This window comes from Neophocaena asiaeorientalis, unplaced genomic scaffold (assembly GCF_003031525.2).
Source record: "Neophocaena asiaeorientalis asiaeorientalis breed wild unplaced genomic scaffold, Neophocaena_asiaeorientalis_V1.1 scaffold93, whole genome shotgun sequence".
Taxonomy (NCBI): domain Eukaryota; kingdom Metazoa; phylum Chordata; class Mammalia; order Artiodactyla; family Phocoenidae; genus Neophocaena; species Neophocaena asiaeorientalis.
The window spans coordinates 2,519,339-2,542,616 of NW_020174273.1; the positions used below are offsets into that span (position 1 = coordinate 2,519,339).

The following is a 23,278-nucleotide window of genomic DNA, read 5'->3' on the forward strand; positions in this document are numbered from 1 at the left end:
ACCAGATGTCCTCATTCCTTTCAGCCTGGGGGCCAGCGGAAAGTGTTCCAAAGGCAACTTAATACTCTGGATTTATTTTTCTCCCTCATTTTTTAAAAAAATTGGCACTTCCAATTTTCAGTGTCTATAATGTGCTAATGGGCTTTCCTCCCATTAAAAAACACGTGTGGATGTGAGAATGTTCTCCTCGAGAAAAGACGGTCTCTGGGGTCTTGCTTCTGGCTTGAGGTCCTATGAGGTAGGTGTTATGAAACGTCCCCCGCAGCGGGCTGGGGTGTGAGTGAACCTCAGTGGGGGCCAGCAGCTCTCCTGCTAATTTTGGCAGGAGAGGGAGACACTCAGCCAATTTGAGAGAAAAGAAGGTAAATTTTGCGTTTCATTTGCAAACCCAGATAAAATGAGTTTTTGGACGCGGGCAGGTATTGAGAGCCTATCTATTCTCTTCTACCATTAAGCCTGCTAGGACAGAAGTAATCCAAGTTCATGTTTTTCAGCCAGATAATTATTCTTCCCATCCTGATTGTAGAGGGTGCAGCTCAGAGGGCGTATCAAGAAGGAAGGGAGCTCAAGAGCCAGACAGAGGGTGGTGCTGGGACACGTGTCCTGTGCTTTGGGTGGCCAGTGGCAGCGTGGCGGCCCAGGGTTAGGATTTTGAGAAAGAGGAGGGAGAAAGGTGGACAGGTGATGTCCAGCAGCTGGTACTTCACAGTCTAAGTAGGGGCTGTCTTAGACACCCTCAGAACAAGGACTGTAGATGGAACAACTCTCACTTACAGAATGCAGGGAGATGGCAGGTGAGCGATGCCTTTAGGTTCTCAAAGTAAGGAGTGGATCGGACCAGGGCTTTTCAAAGGCATCTTATGTTTCCCATATTCCACGATTCTATGATGCTTCCCTCTGTAGCAGGGTGGTTTTTATACAGTTATCAAAGGGAAGATTGATCTTTTGAAAAAATCGTTTTTATTGTGGCCTGAGGATTAAGTTACACAGCTACAGTCCACTCGTTAAAACTCATTAACCCATCAGCATGCTACTTTCTCAAGCCATGATGACTTCGTGGCCTAAGTGAACATTTCATATTCCTCTGGAAAATTGAATTAGCATAGCGCAATCAGCAGAAAATTATCTTTGACTAATAGATTTTATTTCTACACCATTCTGCTTTGCCTAAAAAAATAATGACTCTGAGACTTGATGGCTAACAGTAAGAGCTAATGTCTACCATTTGCTTTCACAGTCCCAAGAGCTGTGTTAGATGTTTTACATGCACTCGTTCATTTAATCCCCAGAAGAGCTCTATGAGATGAGTAGATACTAAACTCACATTTAGTCGATAAGGATATTGAAGACTAGAGAGATCAACTAACATGTCAGGGCCAGGATTAGACTCTGGGTCTAGCAGCTAACTGAGGGGTCTCCTGTAAACCATACTCTTCTGTCCTCTGCCTCTCCCAGAGGGTCAGTGGAATTGACTAGCTTGGGCTGCACCCATCACAGTTGGGTGGAATTAAGGACGTGACTTTGTGGAAGAGAACTGTTTGGAATATGAAAGCATGAACAAGGAGGCTTAGTTTCCATTAAGTGTAAAGTGGGTCAATAAGATATGTTGTAATAGTAATTAGATCCCTTATTTTTTGAACACTGCTATTAGGAATTAGAAGCTAAGCAGGATTCCTAGGTTTATAATTCTCTGTCTCTAGACAATAACAACAAAAACTAACAGGGAGTGCTGACTTTTACATATTTTACATCTGTTAGTTCACTTAAACATGACAGCAACCCCTTGAGATAGGCACGAATATTTTCCTCATTTTCCAGATGGGGAAAACTGAGACCCAGAGTGGTGCAAAAGCACAGCCAGGAAGTGGCAGAGCTGGGTGGCGAGCCCAGGCTCTTTAACCATTATTCTAGCCTGCCTCTCAGCACTAGGCTTTGGCAATTCTGAGATATTCGCTCCTCTGATGCAAACAGGACTTATTGTCCTTCAGGGTGGGATGAGGCCAAGAAGAACTGGACGTTGAGCCATGTCTTCTGTGAATGTTTGTGTATTTGAACCAGGTGGCTCTCTTCCTCCGGGGTCTCTTTCCACGACTGGGGCAGGAATGCCTCTCTCAATGCCTCACCGTGGTTGTCTGTGGGATGCCCAATTCACTCTGCTGCACGGAATTCCATTCTTGATGCTTTCTTCTGAAATAAGAAGGCTGGAATTTGGGGATACTCTTATACCTAATCTGTAAGCTACTAAGTGTTTCAAGATTGTATTTGTTCAGTTCATGTTCAATGAACGTTACAGTGGGTTTAAATGTGGTATCAGAACTTGCCAAATGGTGCTTATAGAAGGACACAAGGCTCTGAAGGATTAAGTGACTTCTCCAGTTTCACGTGAAGTTGTATGTTTCTGAGCGCAAGGGCTATCTTACTTGAGCCAGGACTCAACTGAGATAAACCAATGGCCTGTTTCCATTCTTGTCCTTGGAGCTTGGCAGGGACTGGAGGTAGGGAGTGGTCAGATGCCCTGGAACTACTCAGAACACAAATTGGAAAGAGAAACTGAGATGTTGATGCTGGTAGAGGAGAGGACAGAAATGCTGGGCAGGCAGGGATGGCAGCATCCATTTCTCTTTGCCCCCTTTGCGCTCTACTAGGAGTTCGGTAGTATTTGAATATGAATGAATGGATCCCTACTGTTTTTTTAGCCATGCTCCACATTCAGAGCATGGAGATCACAGGGGCTGGTGAAGATGGAGAAGACCTCAGGGTCTTGGACTCTAGTTGGCTTGAGGTAGAGAGCAGATGTGGGAAGAAGGAGGGCACGTGTGCAGAGGCATCTATGGGCAAAGGCTGATGCACCTGGAATACTTAACCTGGCCCACAGGTACAATGTTCTTGACTTCTGTAATATCTTGTCTGCTCTCCAAACTCCCAAACGGGGGAAGGGTTTTCCTGACTAAGCCAGTGCCAGGAAAATTGTGGCATGAGTCTTGTTAGCTACTCTTTTGCACACCTCTGCCATCGCTTACGGGCCTCGAGTCTAACTTGTTAACCACTTGGATTTGCCCACATTATTCCCGAATGTGAGTCATTTGTTGTCTGGGCTCACCCAGCTGGGCTTTCCTTTCCAGGTTAACATGTTTGTTGAAGGATTCCACGATGCCATCCTCCTCTACGTCCTGGCTTTACATGAAGTACTCAGAGCTGGTTACAGTAAGAAGGATGGAGGGAAAATTATCCAGCAGACTTGGAACAGAACATTTGAAGGTGAGGTTTCAGTCTACAAGGCAGCAACACTCTGAAGCTGATCAAGCTGCTTCTTTCCTGGTTCTGTTTTTCTCTCTTACAACCTTGGGACCTTGCCAGTGTCTTACATTTCTCAGCTGTAGAAGAAGGATAATAAGTCAAGATCAACCCACTTCACAGGCTTGTTGTGAAAATTAAATGAGATAAAGCTTGTGAAAGTGCTTTGAAAGAGTCCCACTGAAATAGGAAGTGCCTTGTCTCCTGATTACTAGATGACAACTCTAGGCTTCTTAAAATTAATCACAAGCCTCATTCACAACAAATAATCAGTTTGTGAAGAGTTATGTGATCAGTTTTTTTTTTTTTTTTGGTGGTACGCGGGCCTCTCACTGTTGCGGCCTCTCCCGTTGTGGAGCACAGGCTCCGGAAGCGCAGGCTCAGCGGCCACGGCTCACGGGCCCAGCCGCTCCGCGGCATGTGGGATCTTCCCGGACCGGGGCACGAACCCGCGTCCCCTGCATCGGCAGGCGGACTCTCAACCACTGCGCCACCAGGGAAGCCCTGTGATCAGTTTTAAAAGGAATAATCCCAGATATACATTCCTCTGTTCAAAACTGGGAGGTTTGAGATGATAAGCAGGTCCATTTGAGCTCTCTGCTTGTATTTTATTTTTTAAAATGGTGAATACCAGCTGTTGCTTAAGAACAGAGAAGTATAAGAACAACGACAACAAAAAAATCGCTCGTCATCTCATCACTCAAGCAATCTCCGTTGACATTTAGACATTGTACAAGAATGAGACCATTCTTGGCTGGAAAATTTGAATGCTACAAAAATGCACAAAATGAAAAGTGAAAGTTTTCCCTTCACACCCTAGTCCCCTGTCCCCAGTGTAATCACTATTAACAATTTCCTATGATTCAGCCTAAAGATATTTTATGCCTTCTGCCAGCACATATGCATTTGTATATCTTATCTAAAAAATTGACACAAAAGGGTCATACTATGAATGCCGTTCTTCATCTTAGCTTTTTCACTTGTATGTCAAGTAGAAGAATTTTCCATATGAGCACTCATAGATTCAGCACATTTTTAAATGATGGTTCCATATTTTTCCATGGTTTGGCTGTACAAGTATTTCTTTAACCAGTCTCCCATGGATGGGCACTTCAGTTGTTTACAGTTTTTGCTATTATGCAAAATGCTATTATGATCTTACACATCTTGATGAATTTTTGTGAGTACATCCAATAGGGAACATTCTCAGTCATGGCCTATCTGGGTCCAAAAGTATGTTGGTACCTTTTAAAGTGCATTAGGTATTGCCAAATATCTTCCAGAAAGGTCTACCAGTCCATATTCTTGCTAACAGCATGTGGAGTGCTAGTTTCCTCTCACCTCCCCATCAGTCAAAAAAAAAAAAAAATGAACATGAGACTTAATATGAGACTGATCCAGCTGCTGGAGCCCTGCAGATATCAACTTCAGATTCACTCATTCATTCGTTCATCAGATATTCTTGAGCACTTACTATGTGCCAGGCGCCGGTCAAGGTGCTGAGGATTCAGCGGTGAACTAAAGAAATTCCCTGCAATCAACTGAGCTTCCATGGTAGTAGGGGGACTGGCGATAAACGAATAAATACACCACTTCAGAGGCTATAAAGTAAAGCAGGTTAGGGGTCTGGAAAGTGATGGGAGGGCTGTGGTAGGACTGCTAATTTAAATAGAGTTGTCCGGGAAGGTCTTTCTGATAAGTGGTGGTTGAGTAGAGACCTCAGAGTAGTGAAAGAAATTATGTAGATGATTAGGAGAGAATATTCCAGAGGCAGCAGCAAACGCAGAGACCCTGAGTGTATCTGGCAGGAGAGTGCCGAGGGCCGCCGTAAGAGCAAGGAGGCCGGTGTGGCTGCAGCAGTATGTGAGCCGCGGTGTGATGGTAGCCAGAGTCAGAGGTAGTGGGGCCAGATCCTGTGGGCCTGGAAGCTGCACCGAGGACCTCGGGTTTCCACCTGAGTGAGATGGAAAGCCACCAGAGGGTGTCGAGGGTCAGGATCTGTCTTGAGTCTTTTGTAGATGGGGGCTTTCTGGGGGCCGAGGAAGATAAACTGTAGTAGGCTGGTGGGTAGCATCTGAGGACCACTGCCATACAGGTCACTGACCAGAGGTCAGGAAACCCACAACCTAGCCACTGGCTGTGACCTCAGTCCTTTGGGCTTCTTCTTTGTCACCAGTACTAAGGGGGCTGGACTAGCCGATGACTGACAAAGACCCTTTCAGTTCTGCATCATGCCAACTCGTCCTTTGAGCCCTTTAATGCACTGGGGTTATGCCTATATGTATTTATCAAGGCTAGATTTGGGGCACGTGTTTTTTTTTTCCCTTGGGACTCCCATCCACTCCACTGCCTCGTCTTGCCCTTGGTTATTAGAAAGGGTAGGATGGTACAGAGAGGTCAAGTTCTGGCGAGAGTTGTCTGGGCAGCAGCTATGGTGACATTTGGTGGATTTCATTTCTCCTTGGTGGTTTCAGTGGATGTCACATCTTACTCAAAACTAGAGTGACATCTCCTTTCACTTTGGACAGATTGTAGGACATGAACGAATAAAATAAGCCTCCAGGATTATCTTGCTCGACCTCTGACTGCTTCAGCTGAGGAGCTGGAATCAAATAGGATAAGTCAGGGGACATATTAGGACTGAGTCAAATTTCCCAGAAGTTGTGTCCTGTGCACTGAGAAACCGGCATGTGTGGACATGACCTTGGTAGGCCACATCCTGTTCCTAGTTACTCCTCACTACACGATGTGGTCATTTGCTCTTGGTCATCAGAGGGAGTTTGTTAAGGGAAGGGCAGGTGCCCACAATGGCTGGAACTCAGTTTTGTTTAGAGGGCATGGACTAAATTTTCCCATAGTCCAACCTGATGCTTCCATTCTAGGGCTGGGTCTACACAGGCAATACGAAATGAGTCCCAAAACAATCAACTGTATAGTTCAGTCTAAACTTAGAATCTCATTGTCCAAATGTAAAGATAATTGAATTGTTTGAAGAGCCCATTTTATTTGCTAAACAATGATCAATCTGAGGGTAGCCCCCAAAAAGAACTATAAAAAAATCCCCAACTGTTCTAAAATTAAAAACCATTTAAACTTTAATGGTCACTGTAAGTGACCATAAAGTTGTCAAGGGAAAAATACTCTGGACATTATTTGACAGATTTGGATTTCATTACCATGAAACCTATGACCAAATCTCAAGGTTTTCAATAAATGGCCTGGGAAGAAGCTGAATTTCCTCTCTGTGTGAGAGGTCAGAGTGACAAGGTAAATAGGACTGTGGCTCAAACCTTGAGCTCCGCTACAGGCCAATAGAAATGAGGGTGGAAAGTCTCATTACTTATGTACAGGAAAATTCTGCTGTCAGCCTGACGATCTCACCTTATGTACAATACTCTCAGGTGAAGTCTCACTTGCTAATTGGCCACCCTGAGGGTTCACACCCCATTTCTTGGCAGAATTGTAATAGCTTAAAGTGTAGTGAGGTCTTGGATTACTAGGGCCACCTTGCCTTATAAAATACTCTGCAAAACACGTAGCAGAACACACCATCACAAACACCTCTGAACAGAACGGCATATGGTTTTGGACAGCCAATATGTTTGGAGATAAATGTATATATATTTAAATGACATTAATTACTTAAAAGTTGTATAGACTGTCAAGGATAAGCTAGCTTGAGATAGGTGTATCCTTTGTAATCAGTCTATGTTAAGAAGACAAAGAAATCAAGATGAATAGTAGCTCCATTCTGTTTCCGGCAAAGTAGACCAAAGTCTGGAAAAATCAGTGGGCCTTCAAACAGCAACCCAGAGGACAGTAAACCCAAATACTTGCCCTCTCCAAACCAAACTAGAGGATGGAGCTTTCCCTTGGGATCCCTTTTCCCAGACATTCATCTTACTTCCGGAGAGAACCACATCAGTAGAGGTGCCAATTAAGAATTACACTGAACTTTGCCACAGTTTAAATTGAAAGCAAACAAATACTTAGAATGTGGCTGACATATAAATTCTCTTAGTTAATGAAAATTGCAATATAGACATATTTAATATCGACTAATAGTATATACGTATTTGCTTTTATTGATTAGCTGCTGTAAGCCACCATTGCTAACCAAAGTAAATCCAAATCCTTTGTGTGGCATTCAAGGCCCTCCATGCTCTGGCCACCCTGTTCCAGCTGTTCCAGCTTTACATCTCACTGTTCCCTTCCATACACATGGGCCACCTCCCCCAAAACCTCACCGTCCCTTGGGTTCCTTTCAGCTTTTGTGGCTTTGTAAATACTAACAGGGCTGCCTTTCTGCCTAGAACACTCCCACACTCTGCTGGTTGCTTGTCTCAATCAGAGGCTTCACCAACATTCCTATAAAAGACCTGCTCTCTTTTACTGAGTCCCCCAGGAGTCTCCAGCTAGATGTGCCAGCTCCTCTTCTGAGTGGTGTGGGCACAGTCAGAATGCCCTCTCCCAGATTCCAGGCATAGCGATAGAAGTAATAACAAAAGAAGGAAACGACAGACTTCTCTTAAACCCATGTTGAAAGTACTTTACCTATTTTAGTTCACTTAATCTTTTCAGCAGCCTCTTGGCAGGGAGCTACTATTATGCCTCTTTTACAGTCCTGGAGACTGAGGCTCAGTGGGCTAAATCCTTGCCCAAGGTCATAGGCTAAGAAATATGAAAGCTGGGATTCAGATGCCGGCAGTTGGATTCCAGCGTCACCCAAATAAACCCCTTGTCCAGGCTGCCTCTCTCTTGAGCAGACACTGTGGTCCAGATCATCTTTGCCTCAGCATTAAACTTGGCCCCTAGTTATCACTGGATAAACAATGAATACTTTACTGTATCTATATGAGATGATGAATGTTAAACTCATTTCACAGTATCTGTAAGTCAAACCTTTATGCTGTACACTTGAAACTCACACGGTGAGATATGTCAGTTACATCTCCATTAAACTGGAAGACAAAAACAAAACCCCCAAAACAATGAATGAATGAACACAAGTGAGATAAAACTAGCTCATCTTTGCTCTTGGCTCCCATGACCTGCGAAGCAGGCCCTTTGCTCTCCTGGGCGTCCAAGGAGCCCACAGGCAAGCACATTCACTGAGTCCTGGGCCTGGAATGGGTTTTCTTTTATAATGTTTGCCCAGTGATAACGTGAACCCATGACAAGTCTAGGAACTGTACTACAGCTCTACTTCTCGCTGTGCATTTTTTTAAAAAAATTAATACAAAACTCTGGGCTAAGCATACTGCTTTCAGGATTAGCCTTAATCTTTTTTTTTTTTCTTTAACATATTCCCCAAAGAAGGTCATTTGTTTCTTTTTCTTTTCATTTTTAAATGGAGAAATGTTAAGAATTTAGGAATGCAGACACAGATGAAATTACAATGTCTTTTCAAATGCCAACAAAAATGCTCCGAGTTTGATGAGATTCCCTGTGGCATGAGTTTGTTTTAAAAAGTCCTGTCAATTCATTTTCTTGTTTTTGTTGGCGGACAGAGGCATTTTAAGTAACCAACTGGAGTCCTTTCCATCTCATCCTCTAGGTATTGCCGGGCAGGTGTCCATAGATGCCAACGGAGACCGGTACGGGGATTTCTCCGTGATTGCCATGACCGACACGGAAGCGGGCACCCAGGAGGTAAGCAAACAGGACTTCTGTCCCAGCCGCTCCTCTGCTTGTTGAAATTCCAAGGAATGTATTTGTCCTGGTGTCCAAAAGCTGCCCCCAAAGCAGCCTCCAAATAAAAATGAGCTGCACACAGGGAGTTTCCAAGAGAGGGCTTCCTTCTGGTTGAGGGTATCAGGGAAGACTTCAGGAAATTGTTCCACGTTTATCCTAAGTGGGGAAATCTTACCTTTCAAGTGGCCAAGAATCACACCTCAGTCCTAAGATACAGGACAGCATCATCAGCTGAGAGACGTAAAGTGAAATTGTGTATTACTTCCTCCCTAAAAATTTGAAAAAAAAAAATTGGTTTTGGCGGGGGTGGGTACAAACTCAACCTGCATTAGTATTTCAAAAGATGATGGAGTTTCAGGATAGCATCACGAAGAGAAAAGGGTGCCCTGGACACACAGAGGAGTTTCTGACACTTCCTGGGGTGTCAAGCTCTTGGCCTCAGCTTCCTCGGCCGTAATGAGGAAATCATAATCTCTCCCTTGCTGACCTCACGTGCTGAACACCAGATAAAATGGAACCTAGAAAAGGACTGTATAAACTTTACATGATAAATATATAAATAAAGATTATAGGAATAGGCAGTGTTTCAGGTCCCATAATGTGGCTCCCTCTCTGCTTCTCTGAAGGCTCTCACCCAGAGTTGATGCTCCTGTCACACTTCCTGCGACCCTGCATCTCTCAGTCCACACGTACTTGGCCTTTGTGGGAGGGGCTGAGCCGCAGGACCCACACTTGCTGCATTTACTGCACGGTTTTTTACTCTTCGATGGTCTGGGTCTCGTGTATATTCGAGTCTCCCCCTCTATAAAAGGTGGATAGTAACCATCTATTATAGATAGGGTTGTGGTGAGGAGTCAGGAGTGCATGTGTGTAAAGTACTTGGTATGTGCTCAGTACATGCCGGTGATTGTTAGTTTGGTGATTATCTAGAATTCTTTTCATTCTGACATGAAATGGCCTATGAGAGCTTGCTGGGCCTCCTTCAGGAGAGAGAGGGGGAGGGAGCGTCACAGGCCGCTCAGGAGCAGGGTGCCGGTGCCCAGACAAAAGGGAAACGGATCCCGAGAACCCGGGTGCGAAGGTACTTCTAGGTCAGGGCTCAGGGAGCTGAAGAAATGGCTGTTGAACCAGAAACTGAGAGTGAACCTTGAACTGACCCATAAAAGAATACTGATTTTTTTCACGGGCCACAGGAACTAATTGAAAAAGAGTTCAGCTTGGAAGTGGGGTATAAATAGGGTAAATTCATCAGAGAGGAGAATGTAACCCCCGAAGTCAGGATGGGGAATAGTTTTGCAACCAGAGGAGGGTGAAGTGGGAAGTTCCTGAAGACACTCTTTAATGCTTGAATTATATGCCAAGCTAACTGAGTGGTGTGAGGCCCACTTAGCCTGGGACCCTTAAGGTGGGTCCTGACCTCACTCATCCCTGAAAGGAGCTTGGGCCTGACAGATGGCTGACCACGTGGGCTGCTCTGTGGCAGGTGGGAGAAGCAGTACCCTCTCCCATGAGCAAGGGAAAAGCCATGCCTTCCCAGCTTACTGTTTCTGTATAACCATCTTCCCTGCCATGGGGAGCCCGCTTTCCATAAATTATGCTCACCTTAGAGCACTGTTGGCGCCTGAAAATCTTGACCTACAAAGTCCTCAGAAACACACCATTGTAGTCAGTGTGAACAACAGGGGAGCCCACTCTGTGCCTCCTTTGGAACCAGATAACTTTGACCTTTCAGTGTGTATACGTATATATTTTTTGCCTTTATATAGGTTATTGGTGATTACTTTGGAAAAGAAGGTCGTTTTGAAATGCGGCCGAATGTCAAATATCCTTGGGGACCTTTAAAGCTGAGAATAGATGAAACCAGAATGGTGGAGCACACAAACAGCTCTCCTTGCAAAGCATGTAAGTTTAGAGACTTAATTCGCTCTGTGTTTCATCATCTACGGTATCAGTATAATGCAGGGGTCATGCCCTGAAAGTGTAGATTCCTGTTTCTGATGTGGTAAAGCCCATGGGAACAATTCACAAACTGGCATCCGCCTTCAGCAGAGGTTTCTAGGTCCTTCTTCCCTTCCATCCTTTTCCAAAATGGTAGAAGGCATCTCCCTATTTTTACATCTCGTACTATAATTTCTTAGTATTTGAAGTTTACACTTTTAGGGAAGATTAAAATATCAAATACTAAATGTCACTCACTTAGTCATCTTTGTTTGTATTTATCCTCTTATCCCTTAGAACCAGTGTCCCTTAGGCACCTGAAAATTTACAAATTGGCAAATAAGTGTGAAACCTGTTATTTATGAGCAGCCTTGTCATAAATATAGAAGCAAGTGGAAGGTCTCATAAGGAACTTAAAAGTAGGAAAATGGCTGGAAACCATTGCTTTAGCGAGACCCTTTGATAAGCTATTGAGGGAGGGCAAAGTGAGTATCGACCTTTCAGGGAACTTGTTCACTTTAGGCTAATGTATGTGTGCTCCTCATGTTCTGGGAACAGTCTTTAACCTGTGAGGTATTTGTGTGTATGCAATAATTACGGGAAGGCGTAAGGCAGAAATATGTTAAGAACACAGTCTCTGGAGTTATTGGGCCTGGATTTGGAATCCCACCATTGTCACTTACTGGTTTTGTGAACCCGGGAGCGTTCCTTCCATTTCTTTAAGCCTCAGTTTTCTCATATATAAAATGAAAGAAATGTATCCCACTCTTAGGACTGCTCTGAGGATTAAATACGAATGCATATAAGACTGTGTCCTAAACTCTTTCTACACAAGCTCGCTATTTATAGTTTTTATATAATAACTGGGACACTACTGAACTTGATTGTTTCAAACTGTTACATTTCCATGAAGCTATATAAGACATTTTGACATGAAACTCTGGCTTTGGTGAGAGAACATCTAGAAACAGAACATTAACCCAATGAATTTTCTCACCAAATCTTCCAGCACTTGGAAGTGTCACCATCCAAGTGACACTGAAAATGAGAAGAGCCGGCTCAGTCCCATGGTCTCCATGGTTGTCTTCTCTGCCTGTAAACTCAAGAGTGTGGCTAGATCTGAAAACCTCAGTTTCCAGTTTTCTTCAAATCCTCCTTGAACCTGCTTTATTCCCACTGTGCTCACTTTTTTTTTTTTGTAACATTCATCTAGTATTTTCTTAAGTGCTTTTTTTTTTTTTTTTTTTTTTTGGAGGCCTCTCACTGTTGTGGCCTCTCCTGTTGCGGAGCACAGGCTCCGGACGCGCAGGCCCAGTGGCCATGGTTCACGGGCCCAGCCGCTCCGCGGCATGTGGGATCTTCCCGGACCGGGGCAGGGACCCGTGTCCCCTGCATCGGCAGGCAGACTCTCAACCACTGCGCCACCAGGGAAGCCCTTAAGTGCTTTTTAAGCTTTGCACTTGGTAAAAAACCCCAAAACCCCAAACCAAACCACAACTACCACTGCCACAACAACGAACAGGATCCCCTAGAAAATAGTTCTCAAAAAGAAAGGAAAATTGGAAAATTTGCCCCAAGTGGGAAATTGAGAAACACCTTCCAATGAATGAAAGTTTTCAATGACTGAAACGTCAGAATGAGGGATTTCTAGCTATTTCTCAACATGAACTCAGATTATCTCTGTTTCTTTTTCAAGCAGGTGGCCTAGAAGAGTCAGCGGTGACAGGAATTGTTGTGGGAGCCTTACTAGGAGCTGGTTTGCTAATGGCCTTCTACTTTTTCAGGTTAGGACCACTTTACAAGGTTTTAAAATTCACTCCCCTTAATTGCCTTTGCCACTTGCCTTTGAACGATCCTCCTTGTGACCTGTGCCTATCTTGCTCTTACCCAAAAAGCATGTGGTGAGAAGAACTGAGCCATTCCTTTGGTGTGATGCTGGTTTGGTGGTCAGTGGGTTAGCATACCAGGCAGTGGGTCAGGGTTTCTATTGCCTCCCCCTATGGGCCACAGAGCCACTGCTGTCTTTGGCTTACAAATATTCTGACCCCATTCCTACCGCCCACCACATGTGAAAGTGGAGAGGGAATCTGGACAAAGGGAGAATCAACTTCCCCAGTCTCCGGCTTCCTCCAGTTTAGAAACAGGTGCTGGGCTCACCTTCTGTAGAGGACATAGTGGCTCCAAGCAGCCTATGCTCTCAGGACATCTGTGCTCAGTATTTGAGAACCCACATGCTTAGTGACCACTGTGGTTAAGCCCCGAGTCTTGTAAAGTTGTAATATTTATGTGTGTTGAAGATACCGATAGTTTCGCATCTTGAGACCTGTTCATTCCTCTGCAATCTTTGGTGGTTGAGTTTGTGGCTTATTCTTAGGTCAGCGGACCATGATTTTTTTCATTTCTGTATGGAACTGTAACTGCGGGTGTATGTGACTCTTTGTGGGGACAATTGTATTCCTGTACGCTTCATCTGATCTTTATCTAGGGCATATCCTGGGAGCTGGGGAGAGCTTCTGTGGCAGAATAGACAAGACTTAACCCACGAGGCACCCAGGGAAGAAGGGGAAGGCTTGTTCTATGGCGTCTGGGAAAGCAGGCCAATTTTCCTCCTTGAATAAGGGCACAATGCCTTAGGGCACACTACTTTAATCTTTGACCAGGGTTTCATATTGTGTCACTTCTCATTTATTAACCCAAACCCAGATGTCCCTTGAGGGCATTCTTTGTAAGAGAAACCATAGTATTTTGTAGCCAAGCGAGGTTTTATTACTACATTCACTTTCCCTTTACCCAGGAAGAAATACAGAATAACCATTGAGAGGCGAAACCAGCAAGAAGAAAGCAACGTTGGAAAACATCGGGAATTACGGGAAGATTCCATCAGATCCCATTTTTCGGTGGCTTAAAAGGAAGCCTATTCTTTTGGCTTGAGATTCTTTAAGGAGATAAATGGGATGAAAGACATCAATGGAACAGAAGGGGCGCTCTTGAAAAACTCATTCTTTTAAGCAGTTAATCATTTCGTTGTAAAATTTCTTTAGAAGCTCAGGAACTGTTATTAATCACCATATGCCTCCTGGCCTTTCATCTCATGACAAACAAATATAAGAATATAACATCACTTTGTTAAATGTTCATACTATTTCAAGGGCACATGATCAGATTTATGTTTTGAAGGTCTGATGTCTCCATATCTTGATGGCTTTTGCGGGGATTTTATGCAAGGCTATAAAATGTGTTTTTCTTAAATGAGATGTTTTATAGCTAGAATAAAATAATTTTTACAAGTAGAATATCCTTGAAAAGAATTTAACCCCAAGAAGAAGAAAATGTAATGAAAACTCTCAAGGTAGGAAATACATCATTCCTTTCTCTAGCGCTGGTGGACAGATCTGAAGTTGAAAACTGCTCTGTCCGATGTATACATTCAGGTCCTGACTTCATATCTCGAAAAAGAATCCCCCCCTGCCCCCCGTCTCCTTCAGCGTCTCATAAAAGCTACTCTGCAAAGTTGTAACTATTAATAAGTTAAGAGGATTTATACAAGAAAGGCAAATCTAAGATGTTTCATTTTTTAATATAAAAAAGCCCTATTTCACACTAACACTTTATTTTTAAGTATTTTAATCTTATATTTTACTATTAGAAAATGTGTCTATTTTTTCATTTTGAAGATTAAATTTCACTTCTATTTTAAAAGCATGGGTAAAGTGTACAACAAACCAATAATGATGAAAGATGCCTCTCTTTTTCTCCCTGTTTTCCTCTTCCCCGTGGCTGTAGCCCAATACGGATTGCTGCTTTAATTACAGAGATCTGGAAATGTATTCAGATTATAGACTCTACAGGAATACATCAATTTACCTGTTTTAAATGCAGCTTGTTTTAGGGATAGACTCCTTCCAGTTCTGGCCAGTGATGAGTGTCAAGACCAAGGATGAAATTTAATAGAATTAAGTCAGGTTTTATAAAAGGGAGGCGGTCCTTTTTTCTCAAGAAGAACTTTATAGAGTTAGAACTTGACAGTAAGCACAGAAACGATACATTTAATAAATGACATTTTACCAGAATTCACAATGATGATTTTGGTTAAAAGAGGGAATCTAAATTGCTACTACATTCCCTTTTAGTAAACTCCAGAGAGGCTTGCAGTCATCCACTAGTAACCCATGTAACAGGCGTAGGGATATGAGGAATTTGGACAGGGTTGAATAAGTATATACCAAATCTCTACTTTGTGCCTAGTACTCTGCTCATAGGTTTAAACTCAGGTTGCCGCTTTCATGTATAATTTGTGGAGAAAATAGACAATGAGGGAAGAATGGGAAGTTGCCAGATCACTGTACCATCTTATCATGACGTCACGAGGGTCTTTCCTCAATAATGTTTTGAGCAGCTGGAAAATAGTTTTTAAAATTATCTTAATGTCTAGAAAAGACCATCTATAGGAGGAAAATGGGGCAGTTTAAGAAAATAGGGGAATACCAGAATTGGAGCAATTCCTAGGTAGTGATGGAGGCTGTGGCTCACACTGGTAATGGTGGAGGTGAGGCAGGGCGAGTGAGAGCCGCGTGTCCTGGAAGTTGGCCTGAGCTTGCTTCCCTGGAGGCGTCCGCCACTCCTACTTCAGCCAAAGTGAATGGATTATTTCTGCGTGAGGCACGTTCCCCCTCTATTGTTTAAAAATGGAACGCAGGCAGTTGGAGAACATGATAAAAGAATGAACTCTGATCAACTCAAGGAGCTATGTTGTAGTTCTCCATGCTGGGTGCAAATGAAAAAGTGCTGAATTCAAAACAGGATGGAAAAAGCAGGCAAGAGAGGACAGCGCCAGAAATTCTGACACAGGAAGACAGTTTGGGAAGTAAAATCCAGGAAAGCGACGCGTGTAACATCTCAGGACTCAACGTGAAAACAGAATGGAAGAGTTGCATCCATCTTATTTTTGTGAGTTGAGAGACTATTTCTCTCTCATTTATGTTTTTCGGTGATGTTTTCCATGTATTTTAGAGATACTCATTCTCTATTATCTTGTGTTTGTAAAAAAACATTAAAATTTTGAGCCTATGTGCTTATTACAGGGAAAAAACACTCTTACCTGGCTGCAGTCTTTGGGTAGAAACATTTCTAACCTTTCTAGAATTTATATAGGGGCTGTTAATGCTAACCTTTTTAAAGAAAATATCTTTTATTTCTACTTCAGGTAGAGGAATAGTTCTAAACTTAATATTATATTCCCAGGTAAAATCTTAAAAATTTTAAGTGAGAATTTAGTCTTTTAAAAATGGTAGAGCAGGGCTCCCCTGGTGGCGCAGTGGTTGAGAGTCTGCCTGCCGATGCGGGGGACACGGGTTCGTGCCCCGGTCTGGGAGGATCCCACATGCCGCGGAGCGGCTGGGCCCGTGAGCCATGGCCGCTGGGCCTGCGCGTCCGGAGTCTGTGCTCCGCAAAGGGAGAGGCCACAACAGTGAGAGGCCTGCATACTGCAAAAACAAAAACAAAAACAAAAACAAAAAAAAAACAAAGATAAAAAGGTAGAGCAAATCATAAGGTTTCTGATATTTGGACGCCATTCTCTTCCAATCTTAAAGCAATTCTAGTGTTCTTAAGATTGTTTATTTATATGTCTGTTTGCTACCCTTTCTTCCTTGAAATTGTCACATGAGTTATAAAACTCTATTAAGTTTTTAAAGCTCCCTTAAGTTGGGAAACCTTTGCTAAAAGTGTAGGTGTTTGGCCCAAGGTTACCCTGGGTTAAGACTTCCGGAGGTTATAAATCGGGATTGAAATTCCTAACTGCTAACATGTTTGACAACTAGTTATTCATGTGGCAACTTCACCAGTAGCCACATATCATATGGTAAAATAAATAGGACTTTATTTCTTAAATCATTCATAAATTATTATCCTGAACTCCAGGGTGTTCAGATTTCAAAAGGGATACTTTACCAGTATTTTCTTATCTGGCCAAACATAAGCTGACATTGATACAGGTCAGAATGAGTATATACTTTTTGTGTGTATACTCTTGGTGTTGGAAATAAGTATAGGTTTTTATGGTCATCATCATCATCTTAGATTTTTTCTTTTCTGGACTCAGAAATAAAAGCTTTCTCTAGGTGATCACTTCTATCCAGGAAGAACTTTCTGTGTAGAGTGTGGAGCTTCCCCCAGAATGACCACAGGCTCCACAAGGAAGTCCCTGTAAACACTACATTTCTTGGAAGAACCATCAGCTTGTCCTTTCCTGAACCGCAGACATGGTTCCACAGACTTTAAAATGGTTCTTTACACTTCAGAAGCTATATTTAATGGAGGAAGGGGAGGAAGGTAGGGAAAGTTAATGCCTCCTTTTCTCTTCTTCCGTAAATTCAAAGTCTTTTGCTTTGGAATGTCAGGCACTTCTCCCTATTCACATGCTCCTGGTATCATTCACTTATTCAAGGCACCTGTGCCCTTTGCTCCCCTAATTGACCACTTTCCTTCTGCTTGCGCGGATTTTGGGAGTGTGAGATTTGCCGTTGATCGTGAAAGTAAGGCCATTGTATAGACCTTATACAGACAGAGACAGGAATTCGGAGTAGGTCCAGTGGGCTTACCACCTTCTTGTGAGTGAGCATAAAGTAGCTGTTTGTGGAAGTCTCTTAGGAGACCAAATAGAATATTATGCCACTGGTATTAAGGGAGTGTTTATAAACTGAAAGGAACACGTACCTATGTTTCTTGGGACACAAAGCATTCAGATCCTGAGTGGATACAGTCATAAAGCCAAACACCAACCAAAATCAGGTCCCTCGGTCTACATTTCATGGGGTTTGTTTAGTTATGCCGTGTGGTTCAGTTCTTCATAAGGAAGCTGAAGACGAGCTGAGTTTCTTCTTCAGTAGAAAAAATGGAAACTAATAACATGGAGTATGTTTTGGGGGCAGTGTGGAAGCACAGAGAATGAGATGGTGCTGTTCAGAGGAATCTGTTTCTTTTTCAGTTGATCTTTAGAACTATAGCATAACCTATAATTTAGTTCCTCTTCAGTAAGAAGCTTGGGACACACCCAGCAAGAAGAATCAAGATCAAGTTCTTCCGAAAGAAACAGAAGAGCGTAGTGTTGCCAGCTGCCAGCATCTTTACCACCTCTCCCGCCAACACCCTTTCCACTGTCCACCATGGCTCCAAAGATGCATCAGCATCGTGCCCATGCAGGTAGCAGCTTGTGAGTAGAAGCTCCATGCTTCCTCAGGGGGAAAGAGGACAAGGTACCGGCTGTAAGCATGTAGCTGGCTTTTGATCAGAACCCTTACCTAACTTGACCATGTGCTCCCAGGGCAGTTCAAGCCTCTGATGTGCATATACTCCAACAAACCTGTAGAGCTTGCAGGTGTGCCCCCATAGCTAGACTCCAGGATTGAATTGACTTTCAAAAGGTGCTGGATTGGAGTTTGTTCAAATTTCTCATTAACCACTAATGTTAATTCATACCAAAGGCAAAGCAATTCTAAACCAGCTGATGCTGTTAATGTTCATATTTTAAGCCACTTCAAACACGGTGAAAGGGTTTCAGTGGAGCTGAGTCGCAGAAGTAAAAATCCATATATTACAATAAGTCTTTGATGTATCAGGTGTGGGATGATTCCTAGGGGACATATTTGAACAAGCAGAATTAGGAGTTAGCAGAAGTGCTGCATGGCTTTGATTCACATGTTTAAAGACCTAAATTTCTACATGCAAGGAATAAAGGGCCCATTCACCAGGGTAAGTCACAACATAGGCTACCAAAGTGTTTTCTATTTGCTAGGAGAACAAAGCTGTCATAGCACATAATAATTGCTCAGAGAAGGTTGAGAAAGAGGAAAATTTGGATTTTGAGCCAGGATATCCTATTTATTATTCAATGCCAAGATCTTAAAATGTTCGGTGTGGTGTGTCCTACAAGACAGCAATGAGGTGCCTGTAACAGCCTGGAAATGCTGTGAGTCTGCAGATCTTTCTGCTGGGTCCTGGGAATCTGAGTTTTGTTCCCTGTGCATCGTGCATAATTGCATTCAAGAGGACACAGAACAGACACGTGGGGGATTACTTCTGCAGCCCTTGTCTTCTGGGCCATATTATTCACTGATAATTTACTATATAGGACTACCGAACAATACATACCTACCATGAGTCTGGTAGAAAAGTAAAAGTAAAAGCTGACAACTACATACAGTTTATTATTCTAATGTAAGTAGAACTATCTGCATATAATGTGATTTAATTTATTGTTGTTTTGTGTAGAAAACGAGAATTAATGACTGTGGATATAACCCCTGTTTTGTATAATATATTTTATTTCTGGTGCGAATTGGTCATTTAAGATATCTTCATTTGGCGTTTGGATATAAATGTGTATGTGTTCTTGTAAATGTTTCTGTTAAGCAAGAATGCCACATGCTTACAGTATAACAATGTGTTCTCATTAAAAAAAATACGTCCCACAGAAACCTTTTCCTGTTTATAATTCAACCAACATACATTGCACATATCCATATTCTCCGAGGACTTTCTGGTCTCCTAGGACCAGTTCAAGTAAAAGATTAATTAGCAGGTGTGATGAATTGTGCTGTCTGAATGGTACCCATGAAAGAACTCAAGAATTTCTTCCCAGGAAAGGGACATTTGCAGAAATAAGAAAAGAATATATTATTAAAATGAGGAGCAAACCTTGAATTGGCAGGTAAGGGGAGAAATCTTTGTGAATGATATCCTGAGTCTCTACAGCTTGAGGACACCGCGTAGCTACACGTTGGCCTCATATTATTATGTCCCTTGCCCACTCTAAAGAGGTCTTAAGTCAGTTTTGTCATTCTGAAGAGCTCCTCAGTTTCTAGGGTACTAAACGAGTCAATAGCCTGGAGCATCTACAGGTGACTCTGGCTTGTAAAAAGCTGCTTCACTCTCTGGGAAGTTAGTCATGATTTACTTTAAGCCCAAGAAACACATAGCAATCCTCAGGGTTGGATCAATGTGCCCCGGGCCCTGCTGCTGCTGTTGCCACCGCCAGTGAGGTCCCCTGGCAATACCACCAATGACACATTGGGTACCGGAGTTTGAGAAGATTCTGCATCAGGATGCTGACTCTAGGGTTGGAGGTTGGAGTGGGGGTCCTGGTAGGAATGAAGGGCGGGGCCAGGAAACCTCCAGGAAGCACAGGTGTCTCAGTCTACTTGGGCTGCTGTAACAAAATACCATAGGCTCGGGCTTATACAACAGAAATTTATTTCTCACAGTTCTGGAAAGTTTGGTTCCTGATGAGGGCTTTCCTCCTGGCTTGTAAATGGCTGCCTTCTTCCTGCATCCTCACATGGCCTGTCCTGTGTGTGTGTGTGTGTGTGTGTGTGTGTGTGTGTGTGTAGAGAGAGAGAGAGGGAGGGAGAGAGAGAAGGAGGAAGGAGGCTCTTTGGTGTCTCTTCTTATAAGGACACTAATCCTATGATGGGGCCCCATCTTTATGACCTCGTTTAACCTTAATTGCTTCCTTGGAGGCAAATACAGCCACACTGGGGTTTGGACTTCAACATATGAATTTTAAGGGGGACACAAACATTCAGTCCATAGCACAGAGTATTATCACTACTTTCCTACATCACTTTGGGGACCACGGCCTCCCTGAATCTTTCCATTCCACATCCGACCCATTCTGAATTTCTTCATGAACACCCAACACCCCACAGTAGGCCAAAGATGCCTCATGACTGCAACTAGCGGGGGGTATGTCCCTGGAAGAGCCCTTGGGAGCTCCAAAAACCATTGATTTAGGGCCTCACCCTAACCCTAAATCATGGGCCTCTGAGGTTGACTTAAATAGCATCTACTATTGGGAGAGGTACCAATGGCTGCGGGTCTTTTAAAAAATAGCAAGTTAATAAGCCATCTATTATCACCGAACTAGAACCACGAAAAATAATTCCTTTTGCAGGCTTTGTGCATCCCTGACTGTCATAGCTGCCAAAGCCCTATCATTCCCATTTCATAGACGATGACACAGTGGAGCCAGACTCCTGGGGTTGATATCCTGACTCTGATCCTTGCGGCTGTGTAACCTATGTGACAATGGGGATAATCATAGTGCCCAGTTCATCAGGCCGCTGGGAGGACTTCAAACTTGCTACACAGTGAAGCATTCAAAAGAACGATTACCACACTCTCCTGTTTCCTTGGATAAGGAGACAAAACTCTCAGTTGGCCATTTTTGAGCCTTTTCAAGACAATTTGGCTTGATGACACCTAGTCCTGCCTTCTTAGAGGATGAGATGAGAGACTATGAAGAGAAAGAGGTCCCTTTTCTGTACACTGTCTCCCCCACCCGCCAAAAGGTGCAGACAAGGGACAGGAGGGGACAGTGATGAAGCTCTCAGAGGGCGTGAGCAGTTTCATTCAAATCTGTTTTCTCCTCAGCTGGACCAGTGTGTCACACCTGCCACACACATCCTGATTTCCGCCGCTGGCTGAGAGGACCTTAAGGACCGCTCCCTGGACCTCATCCCCCTGGGCAACAACACTAGCAGCTGTGATCAGTCAGAGCAGTACGTTCTCCCCTGCAACATGAGGGACTCCCGTGTGCCCTAAAGAACATCTTTCCCACCAGGGGCTGCCCTCACCCCAGGCCTCCCCTGAGAATGCTGGGATTTTGTCCCAAACGCAACAGCGGCACCTCATAAGTGTGTTAGTGGATGGGGGGGATTTTCCAGTGTAGACAAAAGGGGGTTCTTTTTCCACGGCCACTCCAGTGGGCCAAGAGAGACCAGGCATCATGCTGGCTGCTGGAAAGTGACCTCATCAAAGCCATGAAATCCCTGGTGCTTGTGGGGCTTCTCCCCGTGGGACCTAGTGGCCCCAGAGACCAGATGAAGACAGAGCGCTTTTCTGGAAAGCCCGCCGCAGTGCAGAGGGTCGGGTGAGGCAGGTCTGGGAGGCTGCATTCCAGGCTGTGGCCCCTCCTCCACATCCCTTCTTGCAGGCGCCAGTGCTGGGCACCCTCTGGCGGGGGTGGACCAGTTCCATAAAATGCTTGAGAAGCCCCAGCTGTGCGTGAGAGCTGTGCTCCCCCAGCTGTGGCCGTCGTGGGTGCCGTCAAAGGTATTTTATGCTTTCAGGCAAAAATCCTGCAAGAGGCCCTATCTAAATAGAGCTTGCCACCTGGTATCTTAGTCGTATTCCCTTGATGACTATTCTCAGCATTTTATTCGGAAGGAAAATGAAGAATGAGGAGCGTGTGCCCAACTCAATCCAACCCCAGTGGCTATTTATGGGGAGCTCCCTACATGCCAAGACTGCGCCAAGCACCTAAACTGTGCTCGTTTATTTCACCAGACATGGTTATCCATTTGTCACCCCTACGAAGCAGGACTATGGTCAACTTCCTCACCTTAGAGGCACAGAGAGACTAAGTAACTTGCCCAAGGCCTCCCAGCTACTAGGCGGCAGGGCTGAGGTTTGAAGGCAGACCGGTGGCTGTAGCAACGGCCACGCCAAACTGCTGAATCCCGTGGCTCGTGGTCAGTTCAGTCTCGATCAGTAGACCTCGCGCCCTTTTCACTTTCCACATCCAATCAGATTCTCATCCATCTCTCCCTCCGTGTTTACTGCCGCCAAACCAGGCCTTTATCTAAACCTCACCCCAAATTAGCAGGGAGCAGCCTCCTAACTCTTATTTCTAAGCTCTCCTCTTTTAACTCATTTGTCTCACCACTGCCATGTCAGTCTCCCTAAAATACTGCTGTGATAATGCTTCTCTTTCTCTCTCTTTTTTTTTTTGCGGTATGTGGGCCTCTCACTGTCGTGGCCTCTCCCGTTGTGGAGCACAGGCTCTGGACGCGCAGGCTCAGCGGCCATGGCTCATGGGCCCAGCCGCTCCGCGGCACGTGGGATCTTCCTGGACTGGGGCATGAACCCGTGTACCCTGCATTGGCAGGCGGACTCTCAACCACTGCGCCACCAGGGAAGCCCTAATGCTTCTCTCTTGTTCAGTAACCTACAATGTCTCCCAATCCTCAGAGGTCAGCTTCCACATTAGGTTCCTGGTGTCACAGCCCTACCCCCTCAGTCTTCCTTTATTGCGTTATTATTCACTATTCCTTGTTCAGTCAAATTATGCTGAAATTGACTTACTCAAATTGATTTACTTGTCATCCACTAAACATTCCCTGCACTTTCCTGCCAGCAACGTTTTATTCCCACTGTTCCTCCCACCTGGAAAACCCTTTGCTTTCTAATCAGGTCCATCCATCCTTTATCTGCAGTTCACATCCCAACTCCTCTGTAAGCTTCCTCATCCACCCTCGCCTCGGTTGAGCGCTACTCTATTTTGTGGCATTTGTTG

At 44.1% G+C, this 23,278-nt stretch overlaps 1 protein-coding gene across 2 annotated transcripts in view; it reads left to right on the plus strand.

Annotated features, from left to right (window-relative positions):
• Positions 1-15,985, plus strand: part of NPR3 (natriuretic peptide receptor 3) — a 65,988-nt gene extending 50,003 nt beyond the window's left edge. The window contains exons 4-8 of one of the 2 annotated variants that reach the window (XM_024755774.1): positions 3,123-3,258; positions 8,852-8,946; positions 10,755-10,890; positions 12,623-12,710; positions 13,721-15,985. In XM_024755774.1, coding sequence (XP_024611542.1) covers positions 3,123-3,258; positions 8,852-8,946; positions 10,755-10,890; positions 12,623-12,710; positions 13,721-13,832 — 567 coding nt within the window. In that variant the 3' untranslated portion in view covers positions 13,833-15,985. The remainder of the gene's footprint in view (positions 1-3,122; positions 3,259-8,851; positions 8,947-10,754; positions 10,891-12,622; positions 12,711-13,720) is intronic. The other variant, XM_024755775.1, reaches the window with a different exon arrangement.
• The last annotated feature ends 7,293 nt before the right edge of the window (positions 15,986-23,278 follow it).